General features: G+C 39.2%; 1 protein-coding gene across 1 annotated transcript in view; it reads right to left on the minus strand.

Annotated features, from left to right (window-relative positions):
- The window catches only part of CRACD (capping protein inhibiting regulator of actin dynamics), a 53,977-nt gene that overhangs the window by 17,373 nt on the left and 13,937 nt on the right, over positions 1 to 22,667 (minus strand). Inside the window, exons 3-4 of the mRNA XM_065737009.1 lie at positions 17,269 to 17,437; positions 3,367 to 3,502 (exon numbers count right to left, since the gene is read on the minus strand). Coding sequence (XP_065593081.1) covers positions 3,367 to 3,502; positions 17,269 to 17,437 — 305 coding nt within the window. The remainder of the gene's footprint in view (positions 1 to 3,366; positions 3,503 to 17,268; positions 17,438 to 22,667) is intronic.

Below are 22,667 nucleotides of genomic sequence, written 5' to 3' on the forward strand. Positions count from 1 at the left end.
TTTCAGGCCAGTTCTGATACACTGCTGGATTTAGACTTTAAATACTCCTTAGTTCTCATTCAGAGTCTTACACTGGTAAAGCACCAGACCCTGAGTAATTAAATGAGTTCAGCATTAAGAATCTCTTGGTGGAAGCAGGTTGAGGCTAGACTTTTACACTAGATCTTATAAACTAGGTAATGATAAATCTTGGCAGATCCAAAGGACAAAGAAATGACTGCTTTTACAATAACAGATAGCTTGAAATAACAGCTTTGGGATATACAAAGCCTACTCGAGGTTAATAAGGTTAATAACATGCTTTTCTCAGCTCAAATTCTAGCATACACTAAAAACTTAGAACATGACCAAATCCATTTATGGAAAGTCTGATAAATGCTGCTAATCTGAAAATCAATAAAAATAAAGGAGAGCTGTGCCAGAAAGAACTAGTTTACCTTGAACATACAATCAAAAGAAAGATTTCCTACAGTAAGAATCAGAACCAGGTGTATCAGTCCTGCATCATTACACAGTTCGTTTTGTGAGTTCATCAACATTTCAAAGGCAAGTGAAATGCCAAGTGAGAATGGGGAAACACTTCAGTGATCAGCAAAATGAGATCTAGCATCATCAGTATTAAACTGCTTGTGTCCCTATTCTGATTTCAAAACCCTTTTCATAATGTTATTAATTGGGCTTGTCAGCATGCAATCTTTTTTAACAAAGATTTAGGTTTGAATGTTTACTGTATCATCACCCACAATTTCCTGAAAATTGTTAAAATCTGCAGAGGCTTTGGTCTCCATTTGGAGCACAGAAGCTCAGAGTCAGCACAGGGTACTGAATTCTACCGGCACTCCCACACTGAGGAGCATCTTGCCATGCAAACAGAAACTGGAAGTGCTTTAGAAGAGATGACTGACTCCTTGCTCCACGCTGTTCTTGGTCTTGTCATGCATTGTAATGGGCTGTTCAGGGAAGCGATGGAGTTCCCATTCCAGGAGATTTAAGAGATATGTGGGCTTGGCAGTAAGGAATACAGCTTAGTGATGAGACTTGGAAGGTCAGGTTGATGTCTGGATTTGATGTTCTTGAAGATATTTTCCAACCTATATGATTCCACCACTCAAAAAAGCACAGACATTCCCAATGGGAGTGAGCTTACAGAAAGGGATTTCAACATAGATAACATGTTCTGATACTGGAGACAAGGTATCAGTGTTTTCTGTGACTGAAAAATAATTCATCAAAGACAGTCCCCTCCCATAATACCACATCAGAAAAAAAAAGGGGGGGGGGGGGGGGTGTAAAGTAATAACTGCATAAAACTTACAGAAAGGAATGGTAGTCTGAAATGGTCAGACCTTGGATCCAATTCTAAGGTCCACCTAAAATGTGTGACGAGACTTTTCTCGTCCTAAAACCTCAGAAAACAGCTGTGGAAATCATGGCTACAGTAATGGGGACAGTCATGTCCTGGACAGAGAGTTTTGCAGATGCAAGAGGTAGCACCAAGCTCGTATAAGGAGCCTTCATTTTGGGTTATGGACATTTGTATGGATATACAACATCTGCATAAATATGCAAACAGTTTAAAGCGTCATTTGCAATTTATTATCCATTTTCCTTCTGTTGAAATGGAAAAGCTGAATCAGGGATGCTGTTACAGGCTAGGTTGCAGCTATGTTAAAATGCTAAGAATAAACCAGCTGTTTTTTTTTTTAATTTTAAACAAAGTAAGCACACTTTTGTAATGAGGCAGCCAAAACAATACTCTCCCTAAAATACATACCAGTAACAACCAAAAACAAAAGCTCATGCGAAGTTCGCATGAACAAAACTGTATATCACTGGCTATTTTTGCTGTAGATTTCAAGAATGACTTTTATTTTTGGTTTCTCGGTTGTTAGCAACTACAGCAACTCTTAATTTTGAGCTTTTCTCCAAGTTTAACCTCAGAATCACAGAATGGCTTAGGCTGGAATGGGCCTTAAAGATCTTCAAGATTAGTTCCAACATCTCTGCTATGGAAAGGGTTTGCCACCCACTAGGTCAGGTTTTCCCTTCCAACCTGGTACTTCCAGGGATGGGCATTCACAATAATGAAGACAATAATTTTCATGGGAAACTGCAGGGTGCTGGGAGACCGAAGGAGCTAAACTTCAAAGAAAAAAGGTATTAAAGGAAAAGCTAACATACTGAAGCCAAGACAAGATCCAGCAGGCAAGGAGGGCATAGCTCCTTGCTGAAGTCAGTGGGCTTTGTGTACAAGCATTCTGCAAGACAGGTCCAGCCCAGAGCCAACAGTCATTGAAAATGACTTCCAGCCTAGCAAGTAACATGCAACCTACTAAGTTGCACTGGGATATTTAAGCTGAATAAACAGCACAGAGAAATTGGAGCTGTCCTAGAATGGTTTCTACTTTGAAGTTTATCTGTAGTCAGCATAATCAATGCCATTCAGGTGTTATGTTTGCTGACAGCACCATACAGGTAAAAAAGGAACAATTACATCCTGACATTTTGCTTGGTATTTCACTGACTGAAATAGCCGGACGCCAGTTAGCAGTTTGGAGGTTAAAGAAATCACTGGTACTAGAAATCACTAGTCACCTACAGGGTAATAGCACCTACACAGAATTAAAAATTTACCAGATCTAGACAGAACATGCTTACAATTCTCAGCAATAAACTGATACGTGTCCCTTGAAGAACAGCTCTTTCAAGGTCTAGATAAAGTGTAGAGATAAACATAAGCTATGAATCCTAAAGTTACACAAGAAGTAAAGCAAAAACTTAGGTAGAGATAGGTAGGGATAAATTCTGGAAAGGAAGGGAAAGCAGGTCATTTAAAACTCAAAGCAAATACACAACTGAATTGGATATGTAACTACTGATGTACTGCTTAGTTTGGAGAGCTACACATATTTGCCTTTCGTGAGTACTGCCCAATGAACAGGGAGAAAAGGGTTGCAAAAGGATTGTAGTATGTACAAAATGATACTGAAATGAGCTTTGCAGAGAACTCTCACTCAGTGGGCCATTTGCTGTCACCTGAGCCCCATTTTTTTTCTCCCCATCACATCTGTAACCAAGGCATAAGAATCAGGAGATGTCAATCCCATGGGTTCAGTTCATATGAATTCCACAAGACGCAGACACTCATGTAAGTTTGTGCTTGCAGCATCACTGCAAGACCAAAACCCAGACCTCCTGCAAACTACCCAAATTGTTACCACAGCTTTTGGCTAGGTAATTCACACAGCTGAAAAACAGCCCCCCAAGCCACTGAGAAAGCAAGCCACCTTTATTTACACCCGTAGTCTAGAGCTTCAGAGACCATTTTCCACATTTAAAATATTTTTCCCACTTGCAATTTCTTACCTGAAGAGTTTTGACTTTTCCTATAACGTTCTCCTGTGACATTGCTTGGATGGCCTCTTCACTCTCTGTTCTCCCATCAGGTATAAAAATACTGTCATGGGAAAAAGCTCGACTGCCCATAGAATAATGGGAAGACCTGGAAAATAGTTAAAAAGTACAGCAACTAATTTATGAAAGTGTCTCTTCATATCACAACTGTGTATATGTATGTATGCTGTATAGATTTTCCCTCCCATCTGTCCTCTACATGAAAGCTTTTAACATTCTCAGAAGAGAGGTATCCAAATCTCTGTTATCAGAAGACTGATGATTCCTTCTCATACAGGTTTTCTCCTTGGGAGGATGTAAAGTGGGATGTCTCTAATAGCAATGTTGAAAGGTTAAATCAATTCTCTTTAGAAGCCTCAGATCTAAACGCTACTTTTGGGACATGAACTGTATGATGATGATGCATATATTAGCAGACTGCATACTTAAAAAGTCTGCTTACATGCTCAGCCAGAAGTTTAAAAAAAAAGCCAGGAGGTCCAAAGCAAAAGTAGCACTAACACAGGCAGAGGTAATACGCCATACTAGTCTACTTTTAAAGAACAACCTTATCAAGCTCATTATTTAGCCATTTTTATCACCTTGAGTATAATCACACTGACAATAAAATGTTATCAAAGGATATCAGACCATCCCACATGTATTTTATTAGCAACAGAGACAAATGCCCATATGTTACTGTTCAACTTGACATAGTTGCAAAGGTAGGGAGTACATCAGGGAGAACCTACTTAAATGCCTGTGGTAAACCAATGGGAAAGGAGATTAAACCAAAAGGCTCTTCAAGAAAAACAAGAGTTAAAAACAAAGCAAAACACGTATGTGAGAGTTCCTAAAACTTTCAATTTGATAACCTATTTGTAACTCCACTGAATACGTTTACATCTTCAGCAAACTTACAAACTTGGAGAAAATAAATAAATAAAACACCAACAAGCAACTTTTTTATACCGGTCTAACCAACATAACCTTTTGGATGTAACAGGAGAATACAGACAAATGCCTCAGCAAAAGAAAGGAAGGCAGATCCTTCCAGAGAGAGAGGTAAGTAAAAAAACAAACAAAAAACCCTAAACCCTCATACACTTGAAATCTATACAATCTTTTTCTTCCTCTAAAAATGCGCTAGTAGTTCAATAGCATTCAAAATAGTTCTATTCATGTATTATGGGATGCATTCAACTTCTTAGGTTTGTTTTTTTCCCCTAGGATATGACCATCATTTTTTAAAATAAAAATCATAATATTTTCTCATCAAGTAGAAATGCTATAAAAGATTAAAATAACTGATTATACTATGCAGCATGCTCTGAAAGTAATGCCTCCTATTTATTTCCATGGAAAATACAATAGATACAATGAGAACAATAACACTATTTTATAGAGAAAATTCTCAGCTACAAAATACTATTTTTCAACACAATCACCATCATGAGCAATGTATTTTTTTACCAGCCTGCATGCTGCTGTACCAGCAGAGGTGACCCACTGCCACTGTCACCACTGCTGAAATGCACCACCCACCACCTCATTGCACTCGCATCCACTGTCTAGTTTCCATAAATGTTCAGCAAGTGTCAATGAATGTTAGTGCTTGCCACATTTTTTCCACGTGGAGGAATTCAGTGACATATCTTTACTTCATATGCACTTTTATGTCAGACACCATTTTGTCATATTGCCCCTCTGCTGCCATCAGAATAATAAAATGTAACTGAATATTGGTGGGGTCAACCTCTATTATCATATTACCAACGTCCACATCTGATGTCACAGACAAAGATAATAAAATAGGAGGCACTGCTCGTGGAGCAGCCTTTCTATGAAGTATTCGTGAGATTTAAAAGAAGATTTTTTACAGGCACCCTGAAAACAATAGGAAAATAACCTCCCACAACTTCTTTGCTTTTTATATACAGAATATACCTGTGCTCATGAAATAAATCATCCAAGTTCTTGGGAAGAGCTCCCTGTGTCATTCCACCCTGTACTCCAGCACAGAAAAAATGGAAATCTTTTTTTTTAACCCAAAATTAGTATTTGAACAACATGCTTCATTTGAAACAAATCAGCATGCAATCAAGCAAAGAGTTATTCAATATTTCATAGCACTTTTAGCCATCAAAGAGGGAGAGCATTTAACTGATGCTATATACTATTCTAGATTTTTTTTTTTAAATAGAAACCTCAACTTGATTGCCTTTGGCTGCCAAGGGGAATATGCCTTCTTTTAGAAACCTTCTATTAGAGAAACCATAGAAGTGTATTTTTAACTCCCTTCCAAAAGGGCTTCTGTACTGAATCATCATGACTCAGCCTGTACACAGAGTGGTGGTAGAACTGTGTGGCCTTGGAAGACATGACAAAAAGCTACCTTCCTTGGCCATCCAAGAACCAGATCATGAACTATAGTTTCAGAAATATTCCCTAAATGGAGACAGAATCCCAGCAGGTCTGGTGTGCAAAATGAGGGTTGTGCCATGACGCACAGTGAAAGCTGTTTTTTCTAATACAGCCATTTAGGTAAGTTTGAACTAAAAACTACAGCATTACATCCAACAAAGGTAATACAAGTCTATGTACTCACAGTCCTTTGCCTGTCACCAAAATCAAGTGGAATATGCAAAATGTGACAAATCAGCCCATGCCAACCACTCCTTCATTTGCACGGTTCAGTATGTGAAACAGCAGCGAGTGCAGAAGGCAAAGACAGTGACTTCTGAATTTACAGTTCAAAATTTACCTTTGAGCCAAGAGGTCTGCTGAAGATGTACAATCACACTGTGCGCCAAAGAGGATCCTCTGTCACAGATCTTCTAGCAGTACAGTGGCTCAGACACTTACAGCTTTGTCTCACAGCAATTCACTGTGCACATGACACTGATGTCCCCTTTACACAGAATTGTTGTTGCTGCACACGAGTAACATCAAACATCTCATGTTTATCCCTACCCCTTTGCTCATCACAACTAACTAGCAGGCAGTGGTTGCAATTCAGGCACCAAAAAAGTCCAGTGATTTGCTTGGCAATGGTGCTTGACCTTACTAATGACTTGTTAACATCTAAGTGGTAAAGAGCCAACCTGCAACTTTTTAACTGAAGAAGGCTAAATAGCAGTTCAAATCCCAAACCTCCATCATCCGGGAGCAGAAACTGCCAACTACAGGAACTTCCCAATAATCTGAACCCCCAAAGTGGAAGAGAGACTGTTGAGGTCAATGCCAGTGGACTCACAGCTGTGGGCACAGGGCTTCCTTGTTCTCCTATGGAGCTGAAAAAAATCTCCCATTGGAGATGCACAATACACCAAGGTTTGGCTATATGCAAATCTGAGTTTATGGATAGTGACTTACTAGGTCACTTTGGCTTTAGACTCACTAAAACATCACAGAAAGCCTCCTTTGTGACACCAGATCATGTGAAAGGGCTTGGGAACTTTATGTGACCTGCAATAATAGGAACATCAAGATGGAACGTCCAACCAGCTCAGTACCCTATCTCGACAGGTGGGCACACAGGCTGGTTAGGACCACACCAAACATCTTCAGCATCTCACTGATATTCTCCCATACACCCAATGCTTTCAGTTTAAGCTCTGCTTTGTTACGAGATGAAGAACAAAAACAACATTGCTTACTTTTGTTTTACAGTTCTGAGGCCAAACCTTTATTTTGAAAACTTCTGTTTTTTAACTTCCTACTGAAACAAACAAACAAAAAAAAAGACAGAACATGAAGTATTCGCAGGAAACCCCTGCAGTGAATTAACCCAGGACCTCTCTCTTCTGTACCCCCTCAAAATGTGCTTCAGATACACTGGACATTTCAGCACTGCATGACTGAGAAATTCTGAAAGCCCAATGTCCAATAATCAGCATAAACGGATTAGCTTTTTAAATGTTTTTCTAGACTAGAGTACATCAGAAAAAGCTATTCAGCATTGAAGTAACTTTGTTTCTTTTACAGGTGAGCTTAAATAGCATTTAAGGTGATCCCCAGACTACTTGATTTTTCTGAAAGGTCTCTTACTTTACTCATTTGGATTCTTTCAAGTCTTTTCAATGAGTCTGACAGATTATATCACAAAAGTTCTTTTTCCACCTCTTTTTTCACTCTCCTTGTGTTCTACTTTAGAAAGACTGAATTTCTTTTAAGTCATAATACAGTAGGAATAATCAATTCTCCTTTATTTCTACTACCGTTCTTAAAGGTAAAGGTTTTCTCAGAAGCCTTTATACAGTAGAATCCTCCCAGCTTTCCTGTTTCAGGAAGCCCTCTCCTCAATTAAAGGGCATGGGGGCACCAGGAACAGCTTTTGCTAGATTTGAGGTGTGTCAGAGAAATGGGTTACAATTGCAGCCAAGGCTCAAGTTGCAACTCAGTTTCAAACTGCCACATCACTTCCAAGAGATCTGGGGAAACAACTGCATCAACTGCTAAGTATTTCTGTAGGTAATACTGACAATGACACTTAGAGGCTGTTTATGCTGAAAATAATTGAATCATAATCTGACTCACTGCTAGAAACCTGACTGAATTAAATGAATTATGGATGTGCTATTCCAGAACGCACAGCACTTAGAGCAAATCCTTAGAGATGTTATCTCTGAAGATGCGTTGTTACTCAAGTATTTTGTTCCAGTTTCACATTCAGTACACACATTTTAATTTATTATTAGCTTGTTTTTTTTTTTTTTACAGTTGGAGCAAAGGTAAATTTAGACTGAATTCTCAGAGCTTTCTTTGCTCTACTTTCATCTCAGTATAGATCCCTGAATACAAGAATATATTTTTTCTCAGAAAAAAACTAAGAACAAGAGCAAACAGGGATATTGCTCTTTGGATCCATGACTGTGCACTGTATCTGTATAGCAGGGGATCTTTTATCAGCCCTAGCTACTCCATAGTATGAGTGGATGAGTATTACCCTTTCTTCTTATCCTTCTTCCCACGTGTTTCTCTCACTTCTTTTATGCCTGCTTAGTGGTTAACATGAAATGACTGAGGGAACTTATTTAAGTAAATAACTAACCTGAAAAAATAAAACCCACAACTTCCTGGTCTGGCTGAGAGGAGGCTGGCATGAGCACCTGTGCCAGCTGCAGGAGGCGGCTGGAACACACGTCCAGAGAGCTGCAGGAAAGAGTGACAACTGCAGTCTGGTCTTTGATCCAGCTATACTGCTGTGGGACTGTCCTGTATGTACACCCTGGTAGGTACAGGAGTGACACTACGTAGAATACAAGGCCAAGTTTACCTAAATTCCTCCTGAGCTACTTTTCCTCTCAAAGACAAACGTGATGTCCTCAAAAAGAGAAAGTTTTGCCAGCAGGTTAACACTCAGGTCTAAGCTCTTGCATAATCCTGAACTGATGAATTACTGCTGTACAGAAATGTCCCAGCACCAATTGCCTCTGCAGAGTCTCATAACTGCTCCTCCCACTCTGATATTAAAGGCTTAGAAATAGAAAATGGAAAATAAAGGAAAAGAAGGCGTTGTTCTGTTCTTTCATGTTCAGACTCAAAAAAACAACCACATGAAAAACAGTCTCATGATTTCCATTGCTCTAAATTTATAATAGAAACGAGTTCTATAAAACCAATCAAGAAAAGCCAACTTTTTATGATTGGGACATTTTTAACACTTAAAAATTCACTAAGTATGTAGTTTTAGCCAGGTATTGACTCTTTCTATAATCCATGCCAGAATACTGCTGCACAGAAATGACTGGTACAGAGATAGTTTGTCTTTACTTGATTTGTTTTAAAAAAAGAAATCTGATTCCAGCTCTCTTCCTCTCCCATGAATGTCCTCAGGGCAGCCAGAGACAAAGAACAAAAACTATACTGTATAGTTATTCCAGAGATACACTGATACTTTAATAGATAAAAATGGACTGTAATTCTGAGCTGCATTTGTAGCTATTTTCTTTGGTCTTTCTTTCATCCAACATAGTGTTGGAATGTGAGTTTTAGTTCTAAATCCAGACCTCAACCAGCAGACTGGCTTCTGGCTTGCTCTGTATTCTCACTGTGGACCTGATACTAACCCTGACCTACAGACTGATTTCCTTGCTCAGCCTAGGACTGCCTTATCATCCAGATACTGTCTTATCTGTGCATGGGATTGGACTTGGATCTGACCCTGCTATACTTGCTTTTCTACCCTATCCTTGTACTATGTGACTGGACTCTGGGCATCAGGTCCCCTACCCTGTTGTGGGACTGCCTCAGTGCCAAATTTGCCTTCCTTCAGGGAGCAGCCCTACTGCTGCTGCTCCCCAGTGGGAAGATAATGACATAGTACAAAATAATTCTTGACACATGAGTTTTATGTAACTATTCACCGAATCCTTCAAATGTCAGTACACAGTGCAAAGAAAGGCAGCCCTCTGGTTTCCAGTAATTCAGCAAGTAATGTAACTTGAGGATTGTGGACAACTCGCTAGCTATGACAGAAATACAGAGTAGAGGGAAGAGCAGAACTCTAAATGGTCTGGGAAACCACTACCTGTGTTGTCGAGGAATGAGACACTGAGAAAGAGTACCAAAGAGATCTCAAAATCTTATACAAACTATGATGTACATAATGAAGCGGCTTAATACCTGATGGCTGAAAAAAATAACAATGATAATATGATGGTCTTCCATGCAAATTACTAATAAGTGATAAAACTGCAATGGAAGGTGGAAAGTCCTAGCTCACATACTTGGGAACAAAGCTTTCAAAGCACAAAGAAAGACTTAAGGAAGTTGGTAAGAGAGGAGAAAAACAAGAGCTGAGCATGATATTAGACTTATGTTCAGTAAAGACACCTGGAACCGTTTCAGGAAGGCTTTCTGCAGTCTTCCTCTGATCAGAAATAGCTGTTCATAAAGTGGTAGTGGATCCTTTACTTGTGCTGCTCAGCTGCAACAGAAATTAGAGAAAAGAAGGAACAACCCTAGTTTTACCACATGTAATGAATCCTATAGAAGAATACATGCAAATGGTCTGGTGAGAGCAAAGCTGCTCTGCCACAACCTTCTCTGTCCTGAGAATGAAGGGATGTTCCACGATGCACCTCATAATCCAGAAATAAGAAACTTGTTCAACCTAGATCTGTGTCTGCTGACACAAGTGAGTAAAATTCAAGCACGCTTTGTTTTTAAAAGCCTTAAAAGTTCTGAACACCACTTTGCTTGGGATTTAAAGGAATATTTAATTATATTTAATTTAAATGATGTGCTGCTAATATGAAGGCTCTGGGAAAAGATGCACACTGAGCACTACTGCTCTTAGGCACTCCCATGAGGCATTCACAAGGGGGAAAAATACATTAAATAGAAGTTTTCTTATTCTTTCTATTTTAACAAAGCAGATTCCTACAAATTATAGGTGGTTGGGTTTCCTCCTCCCCACTCTCAAATTTAGCAACTCAACAGCTGAGCTGTTGGTGAATCATTTTCATGAGACCAAATGCTCTAATAATCATGCAGAAAAAAAATATACACATAAACATTAAAAGTTCATGTTAGGCTTACAAGTTTGAGCTGGAAGTAGAAACAAAATTTTATTTTATGAAGACTTGAAAATATAATGAGCTACTTCTAGAAATTTTAGGAAAGATTGCATGCCAACAGGTACTCTGATATGTCTGCTTAGTCTATATAATTAAGATACTGAAAACAGACTTCGTGTATCTTGGGATCAAGCCTTGAATGAAATCTGTGGGGTGGCACGGAGCAAAAATATAAATCTTTATGTCCTGCTGACTGTCATCTACACCAAATCTGATACGTACAGGTAATACAGGTCAACACTAAGAAACAAGGACCTTAACACGTGTCCTACTTTTTTCACTAATCCTCTCACAATAACATGAGAGAGGCTGTTCACATGAACTGTATCATCCATGCAACTAGCAAGGAAATGTGAGCAGCCAAGTGATCATGTCATCACAGTAGGAGCTGGGCTTGTTCAGAAGGCAATGTGAAGTCCAGAAAGAGACTGAGTGAGCAGTTTCTCCTATATTTACCTTTTGCCTTATTTAGCTAATCACCACATATTCTTTTAAGGTCCATGTCAAGTAATTACCTTAGAAATAACAACAGTCACCTGAGAAATAACAAAAATATAACTGCATTCATTTTTTTCAGGTCAATCTCTATGACATGGGACTGAATGCCATTGTTCAGCTGTCAGTTAATGAAGGCCCATATTTGACACAGATGAACTGGTTCTCATTCCCTTGAAATGCAAAATGAAATATTCAGAAGCTAAAACAAAGATAAAAGAGATGAGCAATAATGAGTAAATGATATCATCCCCTACATCTAACATAATAAGACCACAATTACCTGCAGAAATTTCCAAGCTGAATGCATTATGTACAAAATCGCTGTTTTCTGTAGTACATTCTCATCTAGGAACAATCACAGAACGGAGGGGGATGAGCACACAACAAACCTCAGCTACCTCTAACGTCTGTGAAAGCAAGTAGAAGAATACAGGTCCTTTTCTGCACTTGCCAGAAGGAAGAGCATTTAATTTGGAATATGTGTTCTTTCAAAGCTGTGACACTCCTATCTATGAACGCATAAACTCAATATAAGTCCACTCATACGAACAAAGTTCACAAAGACTAAAAATAGACCCAATACTGAAAGTACAACTCGGGTGGGTTGGCAGTTTTTTGTTTGTTTTCTTTGGGGTTGTCTTTTATTTTTTTTTTTTTGTACTGAAGATGGAAGTTAAAAAGGGACTGAAATTGTGGCTTTCATGCAATCGCTTGTTGTCATCATTCTCTGTAAGAAACTCTTTGCTTAGTCCTCCCATCAGTAACTCAAAATGGCTCCTCATTATCCTTTACATCCCTGCAGTTCATCATTTGTTTCCAATTTCTGTGGCCTTCTTTCTCAAATCTCAGTCCTTTAAGGAAATTGTGATTTAACTATGTTGGTATTCATGCTTCCTGCCCTTTCTCTGCTTGAAAATTAGTGCTTGCACACTTTTTGCCCATTCAGATCCAAAACCAAAATGTAATGAAGAATTAAGATGTATAGGTCAAATAACTCTCAGGTGGTAAACAGTAATCTTCATCATGCTATTTTCCCTCCAAAACTGTTCTGAAGAATGCCAGCAGTGGTAAAGTTGGAGACTTGTGTTTCTCTCAGGAACCTGCTGCTCACGCCGCCTGCAACTCTGTGCACATGTGGTCTGATTTGTTTGCTGTTCTGTATCTGTGCTCACCACCCCAGGGTGGCTCTCCTGGGAACTTCCAGTCACAAGCAATAAAACTCACACTCACTGACAGTTTGAGAATATGGTGTGCACCCTGCCCCAGCTCTGGTCCATAAACCGTTTACTCATTGTTTTGCTTACCTGTATGGTCTAATTATGAGAACTGTGCAAAATACTCATCCTACACCTTAAATCCACGTGAATTGTGTCTTCAAGTGCAGACATTGGGTAAATACTACAAAACCTGCTGAAAGATTCTCCTTAAATTCTGCAAGTATCCAGTTTACATCTCTAGAATTGAGGTCTCCTGGCAAGACGTCAATGCTCAAGGAAAGATAACTTTGAAGTTTTACTGGTATGACTGTCAGAAACCAGCCTTCATATTTGCAAGGGAATACTTCTGGCTTCAACAGTAATCAAAATTAAACAATGCATTTAATAATCTCACTAAATTATCTGATCAAGTGCAACAGGGATACAGCTTGAAAAGCAAATAGCTTAGAACTGATGTGTTCTGAGAAATCATACTGCTTAAGTATGCAGTCTGCATAAGCAGAAAAGAAGCTGAATTTTTTAGGTGAGAAGTAACTGCTGCACAGTCTGGCACAGCTCTATGAGGGTAAAGAGCTGGGTGTTTCAGGGCCAGACTCAACAACAGCTCATGCTGACAAAGTTACAGCAAATACTAAGCAAATTTGTTTACAAGACCATAAATCTCTCACATATTCATAGGCAGCATTCCACAGCGTGGAGAAATAATTAAAATCTTAAGGTAATTTCCTCTTAATGAAGATGATCTGAGAAATGTTTTATAAGGATTACGGAGAACTGGATGGGGATTTACAAATAAAAAGGTCCCATTTCATGGACAGGTGCACTCAAAAGACTGTTGTTACCAGAGAGACTTTTCCCTGGAAAACCAATGTTGTCACACTTGTGTCTTAAAGACCTGTCAGGTTTAATACCACATCCTTTGAAATACTGCATTCATAGAGCCCACATAAAGGCACTCTGCCATTCCTTCTGTATAAAGAAAATGTAATTCCTCATCTGCTTCTGTACACCAACCCAGAATGACAAAGTTTTTAGGTGTTTTGTCACAATACTTATTTAGTGTCCGCAGTGACAAATAATAAAACAAAGACTTCAGTGAAGCTTCACAAATGCAATTGAACTTGCCATGTAATGAGAACTTTTATCTCCCAGCTCATAAGGTTAGAACAGAAAGTTAATGAATACAGTTTCAAGTTTGTTAACTTGAAAATAAAGTAATACAAGGTAATATAAAAGCAGAAAAACAAATTCCAGTCTATCACAAGGCAGGGTAAGACACTTTGCAGTAACAAACCTCCTGCTTGGAAATTGCCATACAACACAGATAAATATATGGGTTGAAGAGTGCATACATCACGTTACCAAGCACATTATTTGCATTCAATGAGTCCAGGAAGTAGCTAGAAGGAAGGATAGACAGGCAGAACTCCCAAACTACTTCCAAGTCTGATACTGAATCAACAATGTAAGAAGATTACCTGAATTGCTCCTAGTGTGTCTCCATCACCTGCTTAGTATAGTCTCCATTAGAGATTCAGACACTTACAATAAGCAGGCTTCTAAGCCCACACAGCACTCTGTGAAATACTAGTTTAGCTCTTGGAAGCAATGCTTATGTCTTACTTAGCCTATACTTATTTATTTTCTTGTCTCTGTCTTCCTGAAGCAGCTTACTTATCTTTTCAAATTAAAAAATCTCTCCTCCCCAAAACAGAAGTCCACATGAAATGTCTGCAAATAACAAGTTAATGTACTTTACAGGCTAATGAAAAAATATAGATCTATTAAGGGAACATAATACATCCCCAAATGTTAGGGTTTTGTTGTTTGTTGGTGGGTTTTTTTGTTGTTGTTTTTTTTTTTTTTCCAAAATTGGAATTTTCACTAAACCTCTTAAAATACACCATCTTTTCACATTATTAGAGCTCGAAGCAAATGGATTTATAAACTACTCCAGAATTTAGCTATCTAAATGTACTACTAGTTACTTGTATTTGCTTTTGTCAATTTCTGTATTAATAATTAAAAGTATGGTAATGTGCTTACTGGCCAACAACCTATAAACAGCTGTATGTGTTAGTTTACTTAAATAGCTCATCTCTGCATTTAACTCAAACATTTGAAATTATACTGATTAGCAGAACTAGTTGCAAGATTGTACCCAGGGGGTAGAGGTCAATGGCTCGATGTCTGGATGGAGATCAGTGACATATGACAGTAACAAGTGTCCCTCCAGAGTCTGTAGTGGGACTAATTGCCTTTAGTATCTTCATCAATAACACCGACAGTATCAAGGGTGCCCTCAGCAAGTCTGCAGATGACACCAAGCTGTGCTGTGTAGCAGACATGTCTGATGAATGGAATGCCAAACACAGAGATCTAGACAAGCTCAAGCAGTAGGCCCAGAAAAATCTTATGAGGTTCAACAAAGCCAAGTGCAAGGCTTGTGCCTGAGATGTGGCAACCTCCTCTAATACAAGCTGGGGGATTTTAGGATAGAGCACAGCCCTGCTAAAAAAGACTTGGCAGTACTGGTGGTCAGCAAGCTAGACATAAGCCAGTAGCATGCCCTCATAGTCCAGAAAAGCCAATCACATCAACTGCATCAAAAGAAGTGTGTCCAGCAGGTCAAGGGAGGTGATCCTGCCACCCAGCTCTGTGCTGCTGAGACCTCACATGGAGAACTGCATCCAGATGTGGAGTCCTCAGTACAGGAGAGATGTAGACCTGCTGGATAACAGCTAGAGGAGGGGCACAAAAATGATCAAAGGTGGAACGCTTTCCCTACAATGACAGGCTGAGAGAACTGGGACTGTTCAGCCTGGAACAGAGAATGCTCTGGAGGGACCTGATAGTGGTCTTCCAGCATCTAACAGGGGACTAAAAGGAAAAAGGGGACCGACTCATTAAGCAGGGCTCTATTGTGATAGGACAAGGGGAAACTGTTTCAAACTAAAAGAGGAGAGCTTTAGATTGGATATAAGAAAAAAGTTCTTTATAATAAGAGTGGTGAAGCACTGGAACAGGTTGCCCAGAGAGGTGGTAGATGTCTCATCCCTGAAGACATTCAGAGTCAGGCTGGAGAGGGCTCTGAGCAACATGATTTAGCTCTAAACATTCTTGTTTATTGCAGGGGAATTGGACAAGATGACCTTTAAAGGTCTCTTCCAAGTCAAACAACTCTATGATTCTAGGATCTTCACTTCACAGTTGTGGAACAAGACAAGTTCTCATATCACTACTCGTTTCTAGGCACAGCACTGAATTTTCAGTTACACAGAACAGGAAATCTCCAAGAGCAAGATGATGCCCTTTGTTTTGCTCTTGTTCACTAGCTTGCTCTTGAGATAAAAACTACTGTAACTTCCTACAGTCACTCAGTATCACACATAGAGTAATGCAATGCCACAACAGTCAGCCAAATCTCCCATCTACAAAGCAACCCCCTTCAGACTTGATTTACTGAGAAGTTTAGACAGGCCAAAGAGGCATACAAGATTGTACTGTAGAAACCTACAGGGAAACCAAGAATCCACAGAATGAAAAAAAAATCTCTCTTTCTTCATAGATGGTTAGATAAATGTGATCTATACCTAAATATCATATTTTCACAACTGCGATTCTGCACCATTGAAAATAATACGCAGATCATATGTCTGATATACATTTATTTTTGGATAAGAGCAATTTAGTGCAGCTTATTGATGCTCTCAGACCTTTTGTTACTTTCAGATATTCACACTCCCCAGTGCAGTTTCTCTTTTTGCAAAGAAACAGGCTTTGACCAGGAGTAAACAACTGAACATCTCAGTTAGAAGGTGAAACATGAACTCACTTAGTTCATGCATCTGTTTTTGTTGCTGCTGCTACTGTTTTGTTGCTGTTCTTGCTGGTTTGCTTTTGTGTTTGCTTGTTTGTTTGTTGTTACTGTTGTTATTCTTTTTGTAATTTCTTTTGCTAGTTAGAGACTGCTGACTCCTTAATTCCACGCACTTTCCATGGAGAACTTTATTAATGCCCTCCCAGCAAATTCTCAAGCTCACTTTCTATTCCCTCTTGCCACTGAAATAGGATCTGATTACCAGGTGACTCTTTCCCCACTCTTCCTTCTTCTACTTCACATTCAGATTGGAGCAGAATAAAAGCAGTATGTTTAATTACAATGCAAAAAACATAGAGGGATGGATTCAAACAGAACATTTCTGTTTCGAACCAGAGATACCACCTTGCAGGAAAAAGTATGCAATAAAGTTTCTGTAGCCACCAGCTCAAAGTTCCCTTCTCCCAGTTTTAAAAGCAGGGGTGTCATTAATATTACTGCTCAGCTGTGCTAAATCATGGAGCTGGATTCAAATTCATTTCTGCTTAACCCCGGGATTTCATTTTTATATACCTGCACAGCAAACAGTGTGTGCAAGTGAGATCTCAGTTTCTGCAGCAGCATGTGTCAAGTTCAAAGAGCTGCACCCGCTTCCTAACAAACAGCTTACAACCGTCTGCCATTAAGTACTGCTGAAAAGCAGGGGCAAGAACCTTTGGGTTTACATAGGCTGCTCCCCTGACCCCCACACACCTACCTCAGCCCAGTGTTTGGCTCTTCATCAGAGGAGAAAGTACCATTGCAGATGTTCCCAAAGGAGTGGCTCGGCTTCAGTTTGGCTTCCTCACAATCTGACACAGGCTCCCTTTTCTTCCTTTTGCCAAATAACTTCTTGAAAGGCTGGAACTTGCCTGCTTTCTTCTTGTCTGCAGATGACAAGACAAACACGGGCAGAGCTGAGGGCTGCAGCACCAGCACGACTCGTCAGCATGCAGGGTTGATGTCTTCAAAGGAGGAACAAGGTCAAAGAGCAAAGCAGCAGCCCGGAGCAGCCTGGCACTTGCAATGTAAATGCTGGGCTGTAATTCCCTGCTGACATATAGTACAAAGCAAAAGCAAGAGCATTAAAACATCTGTTCTTGGATTTAGGGATCTGCTTGGAGGTATCAGCTGAATGGCGGAATAAGGGAAAAGGATAATTTTGCAAGGCCAGAACATAAATTTGGGGTTCATTTTTAGTCTTTGCTTGTACTTTCTATTTTCACCAAAATACAAGCACCTTTTTGATTATACCCAGTAATTCTCTGTCTTGAATTGAAAGAATTTGAAAATGACCTGCTGAACTTTCCTTACGCAGCCTCATAACTGGACAGGCATGCCAATGTGCAAATGAGCAAAGAGAACAGGAACAAATTCTGTTACTTTGATAGCGAGTTACTTAATACACATTTTTCTGACCCTTTTTTTCCTCAGAGTAACTGAGAATAGAATTTAACCATGCATTTCTTCTTTGGGATACTTTTTAAAAGTTTCACCAAAACAACACAGCAAAAAAGACAGAGCAGACATGGAGACGACAAAAAAAAATTAAAAAAACTAGATTTTTTTCTCCAAGAAACAATTAAGAAAAATAAATATAGCTTCAAATGACTTTTTCCTCAGTGTATATTAAAGAAAAATTCACCGAGAGTTAAACACTGTCAACCAGAGGATAATTTATCTGGGCTGTACTGCACTAAAGAATTTCTAGAGCACTGTACTGTTAGAGAACTCAAACTCTTGCCTGTATGTAATTTTGCACTGAATCTACTACTGAAAGCCAGTGGGTTGTTTTAAGACAATTTTGAGTTTTGGGTGAGTGGACTGAGACAACTTTTAACCTCTTGTCCTAATCCACTTTGAGAAGTATTATCTTGTATAGGTGACAAATAGTTTTGTAAGATATTTAAATCTTTCTATGTGCTTTTATCCCAGACTGCAGAAGCACTGTGCACATGCACACTTCTCTCTTCCCTAAGACCTGTTGCTCAACAGGAAGCAGCAGTTTGGTTTTAAAATGCCTACAAGACTTCTGTAGGAATGTTTGACCAGGAAATGTGAAAGCATTTCTGTAGTTGCAACAAAATTCTTCAGTACCACATCAGGTTTTATGTTCCACTCTGCTGTACTTGTGTATGACAAAGCCACACCTAGGTAACACCCACTGAAGCTGCTGGAGGCAAGATGATGGAGTATTTAGTGAGGGAAAACATGCATGAGCAATTTGGGATCTGGCTACCTACAATGACCAGCGGTTTACAAAAAGCAGGGTGCCAGGTGGCCTGAGCTGAACCCAGAGGAAGGAACAAACTTACAAAAAGAGCAGGAAAACTGTAACAGACTCCTTATGACTCTGAGCACATCTGTACCTGAACATGGATGAAGCAGGAAACCTAGACTGAAATAATAAATCAAAGATGCAATACATCCCTAACCACACATTTACTTTAGAAATCTTTGATTTTTACACAGTTGTCATCCTTCTCATTCAGCAGTTAAGATTCATGATGTTTGTGCAACTTTGCTAAGACAACACAGCATCCCAGTAGCTGCATAAAGACAGAAAGAAGAACTGCTAAACTACCAGCCTCAAAAAACACATCAGGAAAACAAACATCAAAGCAGAGTAATTCTACCCACTAAAGCAGTGCAATTCCGTCAATACAGCAGCACTGCAGAAGAAAAGGGTGGCATACATTTGTTTCTCCCTGTTCCTGAGAACTGCTGTGTCAACCAACTCATGTCTCCAGCCAGATCAACTGCCTGCTGTTCCATTCTAACTTAAGAGAAATATGTTTTTACACAGAGCCTGTACTGGGCAAGCAGGCAAAGAGAAACAAAGATTTTTTGCCTTAGGCCACAGCTGCCCCAAGCCCTTTACCCACTTCAACAGACTGTCTGCAAAAACTCATAAAACAAATGGCAGAGTATAAAGGAGACCATCAGCATCAGACATGAGACTGGGTGAAAGAGCTGCTTTCACATGGTTCCCTCACTGCCTGCCTCCTCAGCCTTCTTTGAAAGTGTGTTGCCATTTGTGATGGGTAATGAAATCTGCTGCATAAATCGACTGCAGCATTTTTGAAATGTTCTCACTCTGTTACATATCCATATTATCCTTATACTCTCCTCTTCTTGAGGTTCATGGATAAAACTGCATTGCCTCATCAACTTGGAGCTGTGTTCATTCAGGATTTGAACAGGTAAGACAGATCAACATAGCTTTCATTTCAAAATAAGTGAAAGCCAACATGATTATATCTCCAGTCAAGGTCTGTTTCTCCCCACGTGATTTAGCATGTCTTTTAACTGATTCCTGCTCCACCCAGCATCATCACAACTGTCGCATTACTTGGAATTCTTTAAATCAGGCTTTGAGTCACTGCTAAACCAGCAAGCACCCTTTCCTGCACAGACTGCACACAACTTTCCTGATTCTGTCAGTGCAGGCACAAGGATTAGACAACTCTAAATACAAAGGCAAAGAACATCATGTAAACTTGTTGTCAGATTTTACAGAGGAAAACATGGGTTGATATCACATACAGGCTAAAATCCTTCCTGTAACAGTAAAAAAACAGGGAAGAAAAAAACCCAAAACAAACGGGTTTCTCCACTCCTCCAGAAACAGGAAACAAATTGTTTGGAAGCAAGGAAAGAAAAGAGCAGGCTCTGCCCAGCTTAACTATGGTGCCATGTTTTAAAATATGAGCTGCACTACTTGTTGCCATTCATCAAATTTCACAGGGAAAGTTGCTTTCTGCCCCCACAATCTTCTCTTTGTCCATTGTACCCTTTTTCATATACAAAAAAGAAAAAGAAAGAAAGAAAGAAAGAAAGAAAAAAACCCTCAACAACTGATAAACAAACACTAACACCAAAGAGCTTGAGGAAATGTAAAAGATAACAGAGAGAGAAATAAAGATGAACAGAAGAAAAGGGCTGCAATTCAGATTCAGTGATATAACCTCCCAGCTGTGTGAGACATTTAGCATCACAGCATAACACTCATAAAGCGGCCAGTAAGCAACAGTCCCATCCTGAGTGAGATATGATAATGTAACCCAAGATTAAATTGATTCTTGAGAAACAGTAAATGAAAAGAAGACTGGGAGGGATAAGGCAACAAACTGGTGCAGCCATTACAGTTTTCTAAAATGCCTTGGTGCAACTAAGGAAAAACAGCCTGCCAACACTCATCTGTTTTTTCAAGAGTATCAACTGATCTTGGATTACCTGATATAAACCAATAACACTTCCTAAAGTATCCATAACACAGCAAGAAAAACATCTCACTTTCCAGAAACATTTGCTTTTCCTTGCCACCTGCAGAAGTAAGAACATTTCCATAAACAACAGACCATTTAAGTGATTTCCTTCCTCCTGAAGACTGTACTTTACAAAGAAATCCTATGCAGCTGAAACAGATGTTAAGAAACATGAGTTGGCATAACAGATTGTATTAAAGTCCAAACAAACACTATAAAATATACTTAATCTTCCAGACCAAGAGAAGAGCAACTTCAACACTATTCTTTACACAAGAAAGTAACAGGAAAAGTAAAACCTGTATAATTCTTACAGTATTTACTTCAAGGTAAAAGAACACAGTTTCTGCTGCACAAGAATTGCCAGTTATCATTATCAGCAAGGAAGAGATACTAAAGGAGAAGAGTGAAGAGCAGATGCTGCTCCTTTCCACTTTGCTCCTTTACTCAGGCAGGATTGAGTCTCATCTCTTCCCATTTGTGAGCTCCTTTTCCCACATGAAAATACTTTCCAGCCAGTCATATAATTTTTGTGCCCATTGTTTTATTAAGAACCACCACTCTTGGAGGTCAGGAAGCCTCACATTCCTCATCCCCCTTCGCTCTGACACTGACATCCTGCCACCTTGACCCAGCACAGTCAGCTCTGTGCAGCACCTTTAGGTCCAGGAAGATGCAGCTCCCACCTGATCAAGGCAGCACTGAAAAGTACAGCCAAGCCTGGAGCAGGCAGGTCACTCTGGGAACATGTCCAATAGGCACTGGACCACTATTTGCAGTGCACCAACTCCCTCACACTTCCTGGCAGGAAGGAATTATAAGAAGGTGCATATGGAGTTTCCTTCTTTTCCACCTCCTAGAGGAGATGCCCCAGGTACACAGCCTCTGGAAGCCATTAGTACCCAAGTATCAGGGCATTATTTTACCTTAATTCTTTTTCTCTGCCTCTCCATCCCTGAGTAGAAATCCTGTATCAAACCAGTAAAAACTCTTCCATTTTTTCCACAAGTGAGAGAAGGAGCATTTCTTCCTCACAGAAACTACTGGTTTACAATATGTTAACTTACATGAAGGAAGCATTAAAATTGTAGACCAAATATTGTCAGTAAACAAGGCACAAATACCAGCAGCATGTCCCTGACATCTAATACTAAGCAGTGTCCTGAATACATGAGAACTCAAACACTGCTCCAGAATGAAGGAACTTAAAATGGACTTAACTTGACATCCTGTCATAATAAAATATACTAAATGAATAAATAAATATCCTTGTTATTTATTAATGAAGAAAGGAAATCTTGGAGCACAGACCAGTAGCAGTACCTGACTGCATTCTTGCAGTAGAGTTTTTGCAGTTTGGAGTCAGCTGTAGGATTAAGGTGCCTATGTTTTCCAGAAGCAAAGTAGAAAAACAGAATATCACTTGATACACTTATTGACTAGTAACCTCAGAAACATCTGATATGATTTTACAGCTCAAACTTTCTTATAAATATCTAGGAAATAGAAAAGTTCCTGAATATTTTTCTTCTTTGTAAAACTGACATCACTGATTTCATAAAATACTCAGCTACATGTAACCAAATTTATTTGGCCACTGTTGTGATAATATTAATATAAAATATTAATAAGTAGAAGTAGTTTTAAATATGAGCCAAATAAGGTATCTGTATGTATGCTACAAATTGAAATATCAATAACGTATTCTTCATAAGATCTGTACTATCAAAATGGAAAAAAAACCAATCCAGCAACTACTATGATGCTCAGTCCCCTTCCTCTACCCATTCTCTTTTATAATAGAAGAAAATTAATTGCTCGTGAAGAAGAAAATTGAAGAGAAGGGCAA

The sequence above is a fragment of the Cyrtonyx montezumae genome, unplaced genomic scaffold, assembly GCF_038088225.1.
Source record: "Cyrtonyx montezumae isolate F1298 unplaced genomic scaffold, pur_monq_1.0 scaffold_2, whole genome shotgun sequence".
NCBI lineage: Eukaryota > Metazoa > Chordata > Aves > Galliformes > Odontophoridae > Cyrtonyx > Cyrtonyx montezumae.